This window comes from Mus caroli, chromosome 19, assembly GCF_900094665.2.
Source record: "Mus caroli chromosome 19, CAROLI_EIJ_v1.1, whole genome shotgun sequence".
In the NCBI taxonomy this organism is placed as follows: Eukaryota; Metazoa; Chordata; class Mammalia; order Rodentia; family Muridae; genus Mus; species Mus caroli.
This window is the reverse complement of record NC_034588.1, coordinates 8,831,137-8,849,147: the sequence shown is the minus strand read 5'-3', so window position 1 is coordinate 8,849,147 and position 18,011 is coordinate 8,831,137. Positions and strand designations below refer to the sequence as shown.

Genomic DNA, 18,011 nt, shown 5'->3' with positions numbered 1-18,011 from the left:
AGGGGTTATCATTACCTAAGCAGTTCTCAGCTGTGGTTCACCAGGTTGTCTCAGATCTAAGATAAGCAAAGGCTCTGAGAAACCTTCAAAGGAATAGCCTCATAAAATCTCAGATAACCATCACTGACAAAGGTTATACTAAAGGTTAGGTGCCTTCACTCCAGAGTCCTGCCAGATTCAAAGGTCCCACCACTGAAATCCTGTAACAGGTGGACAGTGATTGATGAAGATGCTCAACCTTGGGCTCTGGCCTCTGCATTCATGCGTACTTGTGTACTGCTGCACATGTGCACTCCCACGGAGAAGGAGGAGGAGGGGAAGGAGGGAAAGAAAGAGGAGGAGTGGCCCATTGGACTTGCCAACTTTATATGCCCCAGTACAGGGGAATGCCAGGGCCAAGGGGTGGGGGTGGGTGGGTGGGGGACTGGGGGGGGGGAGAGTGTATTGGGGACTTTTTGGATAGCATTGGAAATGTAATTGAGGAAATTACCTAATTAAAAAAAAAAAAAAGAAGAAAGAGGAGGAGTAGAAGGCACCTTTGATAGTCGGGGACCAATTAGAAAACTCAGAGTAGATTTATTAGGGTATGTTTAACATCTTGAAGTATAAATAATAAATAGTAACAGAAATTTGAGATGGCATCTTAGGCTTGAGTTCATCCTGGGGAAGGACAAATTCGGGATGGGTTTGTTTCCTGGAGAAAGTGTGGTTTAACCGCTTGAAAGAAGTTTGTAGATTTATCCAGGCTGGAATGAGTCTGCAGTTAAGTAATAAATTATTCGGAGTCTTAAGTGAAGATAGAAAGTGGGTGATCAGTAGTAGTGTCATAGCTGTGTAGTGAATGTTTGAGGCAAGTCGGGGCTATGCTCTTCAGAGTGCATGAGGTTTACAGGAAGGAAAAGCACACAGCCACAGGAGGCTGGCTGTGTCCAGATAGCCCACGGATTGTCAACAGAACCCATATGAAGCTGGCCACGTCGGTGAGCGTCTGCTCTTCTTGACCAGAAGGTATCTGCATTACAAATTTGAGGAAGCAGGCTTGGAATGGACATGCTGTGGGCCTGTGCCTGGTGCCAGAGATCACAGGAATCCTCTTGCTGTTGCAACAACTCTTTTGCTCCCTCTACTGGGAAGCTTAACACATTGTTCCCTTTACAGGAGAACTGCTTAAAAGCCTGCTGAAATTGCCTTAAAAGGCAACATCTAGCACCAAAATCTATTCTTGTGTCTGAAAAGCATTATACAACGATTATTGTATTTTAGTTTATTAAACGGTCTTCTTAATAACGAGCATACAAAAATTCATGTCGTAAGCACTACTTTCTACAATGATTTATTAGATTTCTTTATATGGGGATTTTGTATTGGGGATTGTTTCTAGGACCTGACAGAGGGAAGGCAAACACTATACCCTGAGTTGTATTTTCAGTTCTCATTTTAATTTTTATTTTGAACCAGGATCTCATTGAATTGTCCAGTCTGGTATTATATTTATTCTCTACAGCCCAGACAGGCTTTGAACTTGTAAGGCTTAAGCCTTCCAAATATCTAGTATTATAGGCAAATACCATCATGTCCATCTGATGTGAGGACCCGTTAGTCATTTCTATTAGAAGATATGAATGTGGATGTTATGTCTGCAATCACAATTTCAACATTTAGCAATAGGACTAAATTACTATTTTATGCTAAACTGTATTCCTTAGTGCATCTATCTGTACCACATGCCGAGTGAAATCAGCCAGGCACAGAGAGAATAACACTGTGTGAGCATCATATCCTTATCTAATGAAGCAAACTTGGAGGACGGAAAGAAGCCAAGTTATGGTGGCCAGAAGTTCTGGGGGTATGAAATGAAGAACTACTTGTCTAAGGAATGTAAAGTTTCAACAACATAAGATGTTGAATATTTAGAATCATATTTAGAATCATATTGTACAGTCTGGTCATCATTTCCCAAATAAAAATGTTTAGAAACTTAAAATAGTAGATTTTAAATATCTCATTAAAATCAGTTGACTAGATGGGCACTTTATTTATCCTCATAAGTCACCCCAGAGACATCAAAGCTCAACATACTCCAATATGTACATAATTATCATTTGCCAATTAAGATAACAGAAACATGATACATTTTTTATTTAGAATGCACCAGACTTTCTTCAAAATTTAACAAGTGTAAATCTGATTAAATAATTTTATTAAGTAACAAAAATGAATTACAGAAACATGATGGAAAGCTTCGGAGATGAGGCTGAGTTGAAAGCTGTTCTAATCATGAAATCCTAATGAACAATACATTTCTCACTTTCGTTTTTCCTATTTTTATTGGATATTTTCTTTATTTACATTTCAGATGTTATCCTCTTTCCCGGTTCCCCTCCTCCCTCCGAGACTCCCTATCCCATCCTCCCTTCCCCTGTTTCTATGAGGGTGCCCCCCCCCGCCTCCCCATCCTTGCATTCCCCTACACTGGGGCATCGCATTTCTCATTTTCTTATTTGTCTTCCTTAAGAGGTCTAGAATTATTTTTTTTGCATGCCACTCTAATTCTAGCATCTAGGAAAAAACTCTGAAATTGGTGAGTAAATCTCAGCCGAGTGACTGAATAAATGAAATGTTTCCAGAAGTCAGGACTTCAATTGTGTGGCAGAAAATATTTCCCTCCTACATTTAAAGCTGAACAGACGGAAGCACCCTGTGAGGCTTTGCTGGTAACATCAGATTCATTTAACCTCTCATTCAAATCACCCAGAACTGTCAGTCACACAGAAGAGGCAGGGAAAACATTTCACTCATTCTTGCACACCATTTCTCTAAAGGCACCCTGACTGACCAAAGATGAATACAAGGGTATGCTTGTCTGTTACAGGCAGGCCTCTCTGCCCAGGTATATGACTGGTCATCGTGCAGAATCATGTATGCATGGCTGTAGGCAGCCTTCTAGATGCAAGTTCAAAGATGGTGGGATGAGAGCACATCAGCCACCAGGTGGTAAATACAGTAACTGAGACAATGAAACTAGATTCATCTTAGTTCCTTGGCTTTAGTTTCCTATTTTGTGTCTGCTTCTATATTTCTGAAGTAAGAGGAATAAATAAAATTTCCTCAGCATTTGACAGGCCTTCTTCTGCAGCCCCTGGAAGAGGAGAGTTCAGCTAAAACCAAGTTGAAAATTGTTGGCAATCAGACACATCCATGGACAGCTAGAAGTGACTTCAGGACAATTAGGCATCTTTACAGCCAGCCCTCGAAGGACCCAGGTATAAGACTTGTCATCTCTAGAGGCCCATGAGGTTACAGCTTCGCTCCTATGTTTGTTCCTTTCCACATGTGCCATGGCCCCTGTTGCATGTCCCTTTGTGAATGTATCATGGGCCCAATAAAAACCTCGTTCTTCCTGCCCCCTCCCTCTCCCAGAGGCTGCCTCTATTTCACCTTCAGATAAACCTCCCACGTGAGACCTGCTGCATGGTGTAATTTGTTTGGCACATGCCATTTACTTCTACCAAAAACTATCTAGCAGGCAGAGAACCTCTCCCCTAAGCAGCCATGCATTAGACATTATTCTAATCAATCCCCTATAGGATGTGTGTGTGTGTGTGTATTTGTGTGTATAATATTGTAAAAGTATGTAGGTGTGTATTGGTGTGTATAGGTATATATGTATATTTATGCATGTGTGTGTGTATGCACATGTGTTGCAGCCAGATATTAACCTCAGTTTTTATCCTTCAGGAACTATCCATCCATCTTGGATCTTGAGCTTGCCAATAGGTTGTTTGGCTAGTGAGATCTAGGTATCTACCTGTCTCTGCCTCTCCAGGATTACAAGGCACAACCATGCTTGCCTTTTTCATGTGGGTCAAACCCAAGTCCCTCTTGCAAGTGCTTTATCAATGAAGCTTTCTTTCTAGCCCCTGGAAGTCCTGAACAGGACAAGATAATTTGTCCATGTCATTTGATAAAAAAAGAACAAAAAGCAAACAAACAAAAACAAATAAATAAATCTTTATCCCATCTGCAAAGTAGAAAATCCTATGCTGTATAGCTGGACCATCCACAGCCCATATTCTGGAGCTAGGCTAGAAGGCCAACTTGAGAGACTGTTCTCTTTCTACAATCAAATGTGGGACTGTATTATTTCAGCTATGCAGAATTTCAGGCCATAGTAGGATCAATATGACAATCATTTGGAGAGAATTGGCTTCTCTTACCAAGTTTACAGCACTTTCACATTCAATTTCTCTGCTGGCATGAGAGCGTATTGAGCTTGGGACTAGGGATCTGTGAAAAAGTGAAAGAACAAGTGACATTCAAGAGGCCAAAACTGGCTAGGAGTTAGGCTATACCAAGAGTTGTAGGAGGAATGGCACCTGGGACCTCTGTGTTGTTGATTCCGTGTCACCTTACCTCCAACCCCCAAGGGCAGGCAGGGTTGGGCAGCGAGTAGTCCGGGGCACAGTCAACAAAGAATCACACTTCCAGACTTTGGCCAGGGCCTTTTCTCTTTGGGTCTTGTGATCTAGAGGATATGTTCGGAACTTGGACTTCCATTTCTTACATTCCTCAGTATGATTTTATTTTTAGGGTAGGAATTCTTTGTGATCAAGATCAGTAGACACCTGTGTTGATGTGTCCCCCTCTTTCCTTAGATGCAAAGTGACCTGTTGGAACCCTGGTAGGCTTGGTTCAAGCATTTTCTATTGCATATTAATCAGTTACACAAACCTAGAAACTTAAATAAACCCCCATATCTTTATTGACTCTCAGAGTCCATGTGTCAAGATAGGGATATAGTTTTGTCAAGTGCTTGCTTATAAGTTGTAGGCTATGCTTGTGCTGTTGGGTGGATTGCCATGTCCTATAGAGATTCTGGTTCTCTTTCATGCTCACAGGGCAGAATTCATTTCTTTACTTTAGAAATGAATGATAGTGTAGAATGATAGTGTAGAATAGATAGTTTAGAATGAATGATAGTGTACTTTGAGAAAATAGGGAAGCAAAGATGTCAAGTTCTTTGAGTTTTTTTTTTCTTTGAATTGGCACACCTAATTATTCTAGGTTCATGTATAATAATATCCTCTATGATAGAATCAAAGTCAACCGATCAATATAGTGATTAATCTTTTTTTGTGAGGGCTGGAGAGATAGCTCAGCAGTTAAGAGGACTGACTGCTCTTCTGAAGGTACTGAGTTCAAATCCCAGCCACCACATGGTGGCTCACAACCATCCGTAATGAGATACATACATACATATATATTCATTCTCTCAGTTCTGTCCCTCTAGAGAATTCTGGTTAAGACACTGACCATATCACAGAAGTGGTATCACATTTTATGCACAGGTGTGCCCCACACAAATGAAGAGAAAATATTAGTGAAGAGTGTTGAATGACATCCTGACATTAATGGTGGCACAACTGCTAAAGAAAAGCTGCTCTTTCCACAATCCCTGTTTCAAAAGATGCCACCACATAGAACATTCCATGATGTTGAGACTTCTAGAGGTTTCTAGCTTTTATTCCAACATCTTATTACAATAAATTTCTCTGGGGTACTGAAAACACATCAGGAATCCATCTCTAACTACAAAAGAAAGACTTAGTTGTATTCTAATAGTGATCTAGATTTTTGAGCTTTGCAGAAATCATTAAATATTTTAAGTTCATTGATTAAAGCCTTTGAAAATGTAGCATATTATTTATTTACCTGTAGATTTTAGTTTTTAACCCCATGCATGATCCCTCTAGCATGGAGTAGTTACAGAGCTGAGAAAAGCTACTCTGACTGACATTCTACTTAACACCACAAGATCACTGGCCTTGGGGAATATGATATCCAACTCTGTTCATCTTCCTTGTTCCATCTCTGCCACAACTTTCATGACTCATAAGTTTGGGAAGAACAGTCTGATCCTTGGTTCCTTCTTGTGAACTTCTAACTGTCCCAGCCCTTCCTTCTTCTGTGCTCACTGCTTGATTTTGTGATACTCATATCATTGTGGGCCAACATGGAATGTGCAGAACTCCACTGACACTAAGTCAGGATCTGGAGGCAATGCTATCCTTTGCAGAAGCAAACCAGCTCGGAAGAACACCTTTGTCAGTTTTCATAACAACTTGGTTCACTCTGTTCATTGGCACCCAATAGACACGTAAGCATAATGCACACTGAGGATCAGATCAGAAATTAGGGTCTCTGAGATCCTCAGCAGGTTCAGCTCTGCCACTGAATGTGTATTCTAGATCTAGGATAATTAGAGAGACGCAAAATTCAATCCAGTGATAAAAATGTCAGTGCTGTCATGATGATATTTTATGGGAAGGAAAAGTAACCTACAAGTCTCCCAGAACTAGTCCAATTAGTCATTTTCCTAGTTACTGGAAGTTTATGAAAAAGGAAGTAAAGACACATTCACATGTCCAGACTGTAAGCGCCACTTCCTGTGCAGTGAGCACAGAAGAAGGAAGGGCTGGGACAGTTAGAAGTTCACAAGAAGGAACCAAGGATCAGACTGAGAAAACCCATAGTTAAAGCTCTTGGGGTTTCTGAGAGCTCCGCTGGAAGTGACTGGGTGACAAGGCGCACAGGCTCAGGTAGGCAACCCTGAAGAGAAATTCCTCTGTACAGCACTCTATTTCTGGGATTGCACTGTAAGAGATTGCTGGTGCTTATGGAAGCAATGGAGACACTGGGACACTTCAGAACTAAATGGGCAAACGGAATGGGTATTGGGTTTATATCGGTCCTGGCTGTTTTTAGTTCCATGATCTTGGTGGTCACTGTCCTAAGGTCATGTAATTAACAAAAGCAGAGCTCTTGTACCTGCAAAGGCTTTTAGGCCATTCACTAATTAGGCAGTCTAAGGTCTGAGAGTGGAAAAGAAAAGAGAGGCAAACTGAGCTCAGAAACCAATTCCACAGGCAACTTGGTCCTTTCTAACAAGGGCACAGTTCTAACCTTGAGCCTCAGGTTACAACTCCAGGGCTTCGCACTCTGCATTCAGGTGCTTCTCCACACTGAGGAAACTTAGACACAGGCTGCCACAGCCAGGTGGGAAAATAGGGTGAGGAACCAGAGACAGAGACAGTTGGGATCCAGCACCCAACTGTGTGTAGGCAACTGGTTAATAACGAAAACTTTAAATATCTATTTAGCATCAAGCCTATGTCATTATAAAATCATGTGTTATTTTCACACATGAATCAAAATTTACCTCTGAAATTCATTTTTGATTATGACATTACTAACAAATAGAATTACTGTGAGGGTTCTAAACTATGATAAAATATGCTGGAAATAATACTATGAGACAAACAATGAACAAATAGTTCTCAGTAGTTTCTCAAGACTGGTAGAACAACTTGAGGATAAAACTCATCAAAATAAGGGACAATGCACTCAAACATGATAGCAACTAGGAAATGAATGCTACATTTTGAAAGTCTTTTTTATTATGGTTATTTGTGTGTATATGTGTGTATGCATGCAAGTGAATGTGTGTTAAGGCAAATATGCAGGTCACAGATAGCTTGCAATGGATCTCTCCTGCTCCATGGGTCCAGCAGATTGAACTCAGACCTTCAGGCTTGAAGTCAAATGCCTTTATTTGCTGAGTCATTTCAAGAGTTCCAATCTACAAGTTTTATGTGAACAATTGGCTTTGTTCACTGGGATCAGTGGGAGTTGTTGTCATGTCATGTATATAATCATTGTCTAAAAACAACCCTCTATCTCAAGCAGAAAAAAAAATCCTTCTGAATCTAAGGTTTGGGATTTTACATTTTCTTTAGTCTTCTAGTTTCTTCCCTTGGAGGATAAGTCAAGAATGCAGTAAGGTACTCACCTACAGATTTGAGAGTGGGAAGATGGGTGTGCAGTTCTTTGTAAGAGCTGAGTCCATTTTCTCTTCCAGCCGTGGGAGCTCCATCATGATTCCACAAGTAGTGACCAGTGAGACTGTCACAGTGATTTCACCAAATGGAATCAGCATTCCCCAAACAGACAAACCCCAGCCTTCCCACCAGAGCCAAGACAGCCTGAAGAAACATCTAAAGTCTGAGATCAAAGTGATGGCGGTAAATTCCACACAGAACACCCTGGGGTGGGTGGAGGGCAGAGGGTGAGGCTCTATGTATTAGGACCAGAGATAAATTTAGGGGTGGGAAGCCTTAAGTTTTGACAGAGTGATCACAGAGTGGTCTGTAGACTGGTGGAAGCCCCTGGGAATGCTGCTTACATCTCTAAGACTTTCCACAAACTGGCAAGTATTTACCTTGTTTTAATGTGCTTGTGCTGTAATTCAATGATCTTATTCCAGCAGCCATCAAGATTTTGTTATTTCTTTTTTTATCATTATTATTTTTGGATAGTACTTGCTAAGTATTTTATTTATGAAAACATTTGTAGCTACATTCTATGTGCTCATTGAGTGCAGAACATCCTTCTCCTCTTTAGTGAGAAGAGATGATAAAAAAAAAAAAGACCATTGGTTTGTTTCTCTGTGCTCCTCCAGGACATACTAACAAGACTTTTAGGTACAGGGAGATGAGAAAGAACATATATTTTGTGCTATGAGGAAAGATGAAGGTGTTTTGTCAGTGTTGTTTCTATGAAACACACTGCATGGGCCTCTGTGTTACTCAGTCCCAAAACTTAATGGAACTGATGGTCTTAGCTTGGACATACATTCAATTCTCTGGATTTCTTTGAAGCTCATGTAACAAAACATTTATAAATTTGCTTAATCAAAATTACAACAGTTGTGAGTCTGTGAGGTAAAGAAGGGCATCAGGAAGATAAAATTTCCCTTTTAATATAGAGGCAAGGGATCACCAGACCGGGCACCTGGACTGAAGGTGCTGTGGAGCAGGGCAGAGAGGCTAGTCCTATGTGGTGTTCTGTGGGATCTGCTTGATGTGTGGAGAGGTTTCCACATTCTAGTTCTCAGTGAGTGGGCTTTCAGATATCTCTTCCTCCCACAAGAGGGAGCAGGAGACTTGCTAACTATGCACTCAGCCTCAGCCAGAAGATGCCAGAAGGGGTCATGAGCATGACAGAAATAATTGAAGGTGACTCAACGTTCTGGCAGAACTACATCCATGCCAGAATGAACTTTCCTCTCTCACTGCAGAGCTTGTACAGTGTCTGTGTGCTCACTGGGATGTTGTAGAAGATGACAATGCACGGGCACCATGGGAAAAGTGGAGAGGTCCTTCTTGTCATTGCTGGTTTAATCACCATCTCCCTTCTCTCACTCAACAGGCAATCCAGATCATGTGTGCTGTGATGGTGTTGGCTCTGGGAATCATTTTGGCATCTGTTCCCTCCAATGTACACTTTACCTCAGTGTTTTCCGTCCTGTTAGAATCTGGCTACCCATTTGTAGGAGCTTTGTTTGTAAGTAGACTTCTGTGGGGAATAAGATGGGGAGGCTACAGAAGGGAGTTTTCATCTAGCTGCATTTCTGTATACTGTGAAAAAGAGGTCAATGGTAGACCTTGTTCTTCTGTCTGTTATCAGAGAAGGTCTTAGTGTGGAAGGGCAGCCGTTATGTCATCTTGAAAGTATTTTCATGTAGCTCAAATAAATATTTCTTGTCAATATTACACCTTCATGACATCTCTTGAGCTCATGAGTTTAGTGGCTTCCAGGCTTTAGGGAAAAGTCTAGGAAGTGGCACCCAAATGATCTAGAACTTTCTGTTTCGTGCAAGGTCATACAGTGGACCGCACTGAGGAAAAGAACACTTTCGTTTTTAGGATCTGACTTTGTTAGAGGCATTCAGGGTGATAGACTGGATATTCCTCTGAGCCTGCTTCATGTTTGGGGTGAGGAGGTCATGAAGGTCCTTTTCTCAGAGGATGGCTCTCCTGTAGACTGATGTAGATGAATTTCACTCAGAATTGAGTTTTCATGTCACTGTGGCTTCCCATCTGATTATTACAGCTCAGTTACAGGTTTTTTTTCCTTCCTACATTTCTTCCTTTGATTCATCCACAGATCTGTTGTGTCAATGATTTCTGCGTTAGTGAGGCCAATACATTGACTTCATCCATTGTCCATGAATATTCTTCCTTTGTCCCAGGGTCCATTCTAGAACCCTTAGTTGTTGTCCCTTCTTGGTTTTCTCCTGACTTCCTCATCTAAACCTCTTATGTTTTCCTTATGGTGACTTTACTTGATGACTTTGATAGTCGTTGGCCAACATTTTGTGGACTGTTTGCAGATCTAATTGAGGCCAGGATAATGAATGAATAGGAGATGAGAGAGGGGAAGTGCCATTCTGTCAGATCATGTGAAAGATTCATGCTGTCAACACCATTTCACTGCTGAAGTAACCCTCTGCATGGAGTTGTGGTGTTGTCTTTATTCTTCAAGTTTTCTTCCTTTTCATTCTGTGGTCTTCTCATGTCAATCAGCATTGTTCCCATGGGAAAAGTCATTGAGTTACTTTTAGTTTAACTTTAAGAACACACACTTAGAGCTGATGCAGAAGCTCAACAGTAGACCACTGGAGTAGTATGTATGAGGGGCTGGATTTAACCCTCAACATCACCAAGAAAAGGAATTATGTGTATGGGCACATTGATAAATTCTGGAGACTGAAACATCAGATGGTCTTGCATTTTAAAATTCATCTTCAGAAACGTTCTATTACTTAACTTTCTTAAATCTACTGAGTCTGAGAACATATTTTGCTTGACTTTCTGAACAGTGTTTAAGAAAGAGTTCACACCATCTAGCCCTCCTGCCTTTTGTTCTCATTCACCTGGTGTCCAGATAAGAGCTGGTTTTCAGATCTTGCTCTGCAGTTAACAAATTGGATCCTGTTTTTTCTTTAAGGAACAAGTAGATATTATTTTCAAACTCTTAAAAAATTTGAAGGATACACTTCAGAAGCCATTTCAAGCTAGTCTTATTCTTGCACAAAAGCCAAACAAAGGTATTACAAGAAAAGGAAATTACAGGTGAAATTCTCAAGAATGTAATTTCAAAATTCTTCATCAAAATACTAGCACACTGAGTATGACAGCACTTGAAAAACATTACTCAGCATGGGATTTGCTCAGATATTTAAATGTGGTTTAATGTATGCCACCAAGTAAATGATATTCCTTTATTAATGGAGATACAGATCCAAAACTGCAATTTCTTGGTACTTTTCATTCTAAACTATTATCTTGTATTTTTATTCAAAGATTAGACTCCCAAAATTTTCTTTCCCATAAAAATACTCATTGCTATCTTTTAAGGTGCTCATTAATTTTAAGGGTATAGATTCAAGCTCAAATCTATCTTTTCTCAAAAACTTTCTATGTATCACATGGGCAAGGAGAACATCTATGCATCTACATGTGTCTAAAATCACCGGTCAGTTTTTACCAGAGCTTTTCCCATTGGAGTGCTTCATAGGCCCCAGATACTAACACTGCAGTTATTCTATACTTGCAAGATGACTTGACAATGTTTTTGTCTTCCCTGAGCAGTTTGCCATCTCTGGAATTCTGTCTATTATCACAGAGAAAAAGATGACTAAGCCTTTGGTGAGTACAAGAGCTATAACCTACAACTAATGGAGATGGAACTTAGTAAGAACACTTCCAAGCCCCCATTCCCCCCAAAAAATCCTAAGCCAGTTTCTCCATATTCAAAGTTAGAAGCTATTTCTTAGACTTAGGAGCTTACTCTGAATTCTCTGTAACCCCGTACAGAGTGTGTTTTTCCTGCCCTGGTGCCCAAAAGCCTATATGATATTAACAATCAGAGACCAAGAATCTCATGAAAAAAAATCTGCTGTCTATAAATAACAGGCTCTGGTATCATCAATTTCATTGCATTAGGGCATACCTAGGAGATTAGTAGTCATACCTCTGGAGCCGTTTATAAGCTGAAGATTCAGATGGTCTAAAAGGAAGCAAAAGGGGGAAAAAAAAACCTTTTTTCCTCTTTGTCTTTCATCAGCATGTGATCTTTTTCTGCTTTGCCAACTCCTCTCTGTAAATGTAACTTTTATTCACCTGGTACAATTGTCATCTTGGAAGCTTACTGCTGAATAAGCTCACCTTTTCTAGTTCTTTCTGAACTCTGGCTGGCCAGTTTAACTCAGCTGTTTTGGCTCAAATTCCTCTGCAAACTGACTGATTTAATCTGTCTTCTAGCTGAATTGCTTTGCTTGGCCTTAAACTAACTTTGGCAATTTGCTCTAATCTGGCTCCTTCTTATTCTCTGTCTTCAGCTGCCTCTGCTGACCTGCATTGAACTACATGAACTCATGAATGAACTCAACACCATTCACTGCTCTCAGTGCACTGTCTCAAGTGACTGATGCTCCCTTCCTGCACTGCTCTTAAATAGATTCTTTCTTTGTGCTGCTCTCATGAGAGCTGGGTTTCCCCAACTCTTTCTGTCAAATCTTTCTCTGATTCATCACTTTGTCTACCTCTCAATTAGTCATCACTTTCAAATATGCTGCTTCACTCTACAAAATAATTCTATCTTTAAATGTGTGTACTGAGGACATGTCTGCATTCCAGCCAGTTTACACAGAGCTAGGTCTTTGGATGTGATCCCTTGCCAAAGCAGCTATGTTGTTGGATAAAAATTCCTCTATACCTCTCCATGATTATGGTCTGATCCATGGCATGAGACAAAATATTTCATTATTCCCTCAAGCTGATCACATGAGACACTTTGTCAAAACAACAAAAATTCTTCCACAAAATATTAAATTTTTATCAGTGGTGGAATGAAAAGGCTTATAGAAAAGGTACATCTGTTGTGAGTTTACTGTATAATTTCACCCACTAAATGAAGAACTTAAGAAAACAGATTAGATGTTGTTCACATGAGGAGTTTTCTTCCACATTTAAACTATAACACATGAATTACGACACTTTTGTCAGGACTCACTTTCAGCATGCCAATTGTGACTATTGATCAAGAAGTTAATGAGTATGACTTGTTAGTGTTTCAAAGCATCAGAACTAAGTGATCTATTTAATCCTGAAAAGAAAAGTAGCCTATCAGGCCAAATCACACTCTAATATATGACAGTTGGGTATATTCTGTTACCTTCATACATATATCTATAACCTGTAGGAAGTCTTAGCTCAATTCTCACATTTGATAAACTAAGGAAGAAAGAAAGCTGCTTCTGAGACCAGTTTATTTATCTCCCTACATTGTGAATGGTATAGCATGAGATCCAGGGTGGCAGCAGACAGTCACTGAGGAACTGACTACTTGAGAACACTAAGTCTGGGGATATCTGGTCTTGTGTCTTGACATTCACCCAGTCTTGACTGCTTTCTTTCTTCCTCTCACTGTTTGTGTTCATATTGTATTATTCTTTGTCCTCTTTTGACAAAGGATAGAGTCTTCTGTACCTTACCCTTAACATAGCCAGTCATGTGCTTATGCACACCCCAGGGCCTGGTTGATGTTACAAACCATGTCCTCGCATTTATCTTCAGGTGTATGTGCTTTTGAGAGAGAGGTTGTATGCCAGGTGGTGGGAGTATTGACTACTCTACCTACCACTCTTGTGTGTTCCTGGGGGTTCCATGGAGGTCTCTAAGTATATAAGTCAGATTTACTTTTCTGCAACAAACACATGGGATGAATCAACTTATGAAGAAGAAAGGTTTATTTGGGCTCACGTTTTAAGAAGTCTTCATGCATGACTGTGTGAATCTGTTCCTTTGGAACCACTAGAGAGGCAGAGCATGTTGGGAAACAAGGTATGACAAATCTTCAATCAGGCTACACTGGCAAATGTTTCTACCACTTTACACTAGCATCCACCTGGAAATTAGGTCTTCACCACACAATGTTTTGGGAGTAGGGGAGGCATGCAAGATCCAAACTGTATCAATAAAGGTATTGGTAGATAGGGAAAATTTGGGTTCTGCACTCCCACCTTTGGCTACACACTATCGGAGAGTTTTCAGGCTTATCTAACAGGATGCTACTTGTAGTCATAGATGAAGCTGATAGACAATATTTTCTTCCCTGCCTCTGAAGTGCTGTCTGGCATGGGATCATACTTACTCAATCATAATTTACCTTCTGGGTTTATATGTTTGCAGACACTAGAGGGCATTGAGAAATAAACTATTGTAGGTTTAGATCCTGAAAGAGACAAGCAGCTGGGCCTATTATAGTGTAGTGAATAAGAGGCATATGTGATGTGTGTTGTCATTCCAGGTTCACAGCAGCCTAGCCCTGAGCATCCTGAGTGTCCTCTCTGCTCTTACAGGCATCATTATTCTCTCTGTCAGTTTGGCTGCTTTAGAGCCTGCCTTGCAGCAATGTAATCTGGCTTTCACACAACTAGACACAACCCAAGACCCTTATCATTACTTTCGCCCTGAGCCATCAAACAGCTGCTTCATGGCCAAAGCTGCTCTGACTGTAAGTATTTCAAAAGGAAATGTTCCAGGTTTTAAAGATGTTTTTGACAGCACACTTCTTCTGTTCCCTGATTCAAAACTCTGTTCATTCTTTTGTTGTTGTTGTTGTTGTTTTTGTTTTTAATTTATTAGTTTTTAAAACTAACATATAAAGTAATTGGTTTCATTGTGGCATTTTCATGGAAATTTTTATTTTTATTCTAACTCTTGCTTGTACATTTAGGATAAAGCCAGAGTCATGGAAGACAGAGGCAAGAATGAACATATTGTTAAAATTCTACACAGATTGGGTCGTGTAGTAATAGCAAAATATTGAGGGAAATTACCAAATTAAGTAGATGATAAAACTATAAAGACCACCCCTATTTTCTAAGACTTAAGAAGGTATTAGAGGAATAAAGGATGCAGTTTTAGAGGCATAAAGGATGAGGTTGTCAAACCAAGAGTCTTACTTTATGGGGTAGTGAGTGAAGAGAGGCAAGCATACCAGAAAAAACAAAATAAAAGAAAACAGATGATCAGGAAATGCATGAACCATGGTGCATGTATGTGGTACAGGCATGAAGTGAACCAAGCAAACCTCAGCCACAAGTTGAGAAACAGCGTGGGAAGTGCGGGGGCAGGGGGAAGTCAGGGCATCTACTCCCTCCAGTAATCACAGTAGCAAGGAGCACCAAGCCCGTGTGGAGGTGAGCTCAAGACTGCTTTCATTACAACACAAAGAGATGGGATTGTTAAATGAGGAGAAAAAGAAATACAGAGAAATGGAGAAGAGTAACTGGCAGTGATGTGAGAGCCTCCATCTTATCAGAAACACATCCATAGTCCTGTAACCATAAAAGTCAGATGAGCAAGAGACAGCTGGACAAGCTACAAATAGTTCTCAACCCCAGGCTTTCTCAGTTCCTTATGGAGCTGGGCCCCAGGGAGTTTTCCTTAGTTATGAAAACCACAACAATTAAAAAAAAGTTTGCATTTATTTTAAAAGAGACACATAACAATGTGAGTAAATTAACATCTGGAATAACTATGCCTGATTTTAGAAGCATTGGGTAAGGAATCTGGGTGGACCACAAAGAATGATGGCATCATGGGATAGTTTCACACTGTAAGTCAGAGACTGGCTTGAGTGTATTTCCTGGGACAGTGTCTAGGTACTGGAGGCATGCTCCGTCTCTTTTCTACCTGTGTGTGTGCGCAGATAAATGAAGAGTTTACAGTGTGACACTCATCTCCCTTCCTATCAAGCGACCTTCATGAAGACCTTGGGACAGAGTCACGGGATATGCGTTCTTCACTTAGATCCTTCTTTGAGTTGATTTTTGATGTCACAGACTTAGAAACTTGATTGCTTTTCTGCCTTTTCACCATCACACACACACACACACACACACACACACACACACACACACAAATCCATCCTAAGGAAGAAGGTTCTATCAATGCCGACTTTTACAGAGTTTGCTTGCATGGTCAGAATCTCACTAACCCTCACAAGTCTCTGCAGAGGAAATACTACACAGGTGAGATAAGAGAGCATACAGAAGCTAGAAAATCAAAGACTTGCCCAGCCCCACACTAATCAAGAGAGCCAAGAGCAGGAACTGTTGACTCTGACCTGGGGTCACTACTCCTCTCTGCTTCCTCATTGAGTGAACAGTGTAGTCAGAATCCATGTCCAAGAAGGGTGAGAAATGGCAGAAAAAGGCTTTGTTGATTTAGTTTGTCATCTTCACCCACTTCCTCCAAGCAATGAAGGGACAAGGCAACAACGTTAGCCCGTTTGTAGGTTTGGGAAGATCCTTTCCCCTTTCTGATGGTGGAGATGGTTTCATCTCTACAGTCACCTCCCACCCAGGTATGAGGGCTTCAGCTGACTCAGTCACATCGACCTTTCTTCTCCTGAATTTAGGGAGTCTTTTCACTGATGCTAATCAGCACTGTGTTGGAGTTTAGCCTGGCTGTCCTCACTGCCACGCTGTGGTGGAAACAGAGCTGCTCTGCTTTTTCTGGGGTAAGTATGCTAGAGGCCGCTTGAATATTCCCTGGTGTTCCTCTGGGATATATTAGTCAATGCCACTAAGAATATCAGACAGAATAATCAGCCATCGTGAAATGTATACCACGTGGTTTGGTTTTTTTTTAATGGGGAGGGTCCTTAGTAGATATTGGAGAGAGGAGACAGAAGTATAGATGATAAGGAATACCTGGACAAGAAATAGTTGTATATCACATATATCTTGGTTCTTTTTTCCCCCCCAAATAAACAATCATAAGTTTGAGAAAGTTAAATGTATCTCTTGGCATTACATTGAGTTTGCCTATAGTCAGGGATTCCTGACTATACTGCTCACTCAAACTAGAACATAGCTGCCTCCCTTCTACTCAGGAAAATTTCTCTAAGAGTAACTATTCTCTAACAGTCTTAACCTGGCAATGGCTTGTTGCACACTGAATGTGTTTAGCCCACTTTGAGATCTTAAAAATCTTCCTTACCTCAAAGATACTAAGGATATGTTAAATCAAGTCACACAGAGCTTAACTCAACTGAAAACTTTTCATCAGCCTAAGTCTTATTATACATTGTGAATGAATACAATGTGATGAACATGAAATAGTTTTGGGAAGTTAGTAGACAACTGTTCTCGTCTTTCAATGAAGATGAAGCCTATGTAAAACTTGGAAGGAAATTATATTTATAACTGTATCTATTTATCTGTAGCTGGAGGTAAATAGCTTCACATTATTCAGTTAAATCTGAGTAAAGTCTGACACTTGATATGTTTTCTTTTTTTTCTAGAATGTAATTTTCCTGTCTCAGAACTCAAAGAATAAATCCAGTGTATCTTCAGAGTCACTTTGTAACCCTACATATGAAAGCATATTGACTTCATAAGAATTAAGTAGAGGTTATATAGCAGAAAATCTGTCTTTAACATGATTTAGAAAAGCCATTTACTGTGTGACAACAATGCTTAATATCTTAATATCTTAATGTGTGTATTGGTTAATCAGCAACCATGAAAAACATACTAACTGGCTGGGTTCAGTAGTATGCTCTTGATTTGACTCCAGTCAAAACACAGACCTGTAAATTTCAATTTATGTAGTGGTCAAAGAGCCCCAATTATTTTCTCTAAAAACTAGAAGAATGTTTTATAGGATCATGGTGGAGCCAATGGGCAACAGTTCTTCTTATCCTTGTTACTTGGCTGCAGGAGGTACTGACTAGGGTCTGAGATCATATTCTGTGCGTGTGGCATGGACTTCATGGCATCTATTTTATTCAAAGCACATGAAGACAAGTCACCTCTTATGAAGTCTCAAAGAGCATAAAAAACATTAGCCTCCAAATAAAGTCTTTATATAATCCCACATTTCATTTGTACAATTTTGTTTTTGCATTTAAGCACATGGCAGATCACTTGACATAGACACATCAAGATAAACTACCTTTCTTCCCTCCTAAGCGCTACCAAAAGTTTCAAAGAAAATCTAACCAAAAATACTCAGTGTTTACTAAGAAAAAATAAGGACAACTTTCTTCTTCTCTTCTCTCCTCTCCTCTCCTCTCCTCTCCTCTCCTCTCCTCTC

At 40.2% G+C, this 18,011-nt stretch overlaps 1 protein-coding gene and 1 pseudogene across 1 annotated transcript; one reads left to right on the top strand and one right to left on the bottom strand.

Annotated features, from left to right (window-relative positions):
• LOC110285983 overlaps positions 1–18,011 on the bottom strand; it is a 214,154-nt pseudogene that overhangs the window by 110,929 nt on the left and 85,214 nt on the right.
• On the top strand, positions 6,469–17,794 carry LOC110285368 (membrane-spanning 4-domains subfamily A member 6D). The gene is made up of 7 exons (XM_021151464.1): positions 6,469–6,599; positions 7,919–8,081; positions 9,268–9,402; positions 11,493–11,549; positions 14,212–14,418; positions 16,330–16,431; positions 17,218–17,794. Exons 2-7 carry the CDS (start codon positions 7,935–7,937, stop codon positions 17,311–17,313), a joined length of 744 nt encoding a protein of 247 aa, XP_021007123.1. The 5' UTR covers positions 6,469–6,599; positions 7,919–7,934; the 3' UTR covers positions 17,314–17,794.

Coding starts and splice junctions, on each gene's coding strand:
- LOC110285368 (XM_021151464.1), top strand. CDS start 7,935: ATGATTCCACAAGTAGTGACCAGTGAGACTGTCACAGTGATTTCACCA. Junction 9,403..11,492: donor CATTTGTAGGAGCTTTGTTT/GTAAGTAGACTT, acceptor TTCCCTGAGCAG/TTTGCCATCTCTGGAATTCT. Junction 16,432..17,217: donor GCTGCTCTGCTTTTTCTGGG/GTAAGTATGCTA, acceptor TTTTTTTTCTAG/AATGTAATTTTCCTGTCTCA.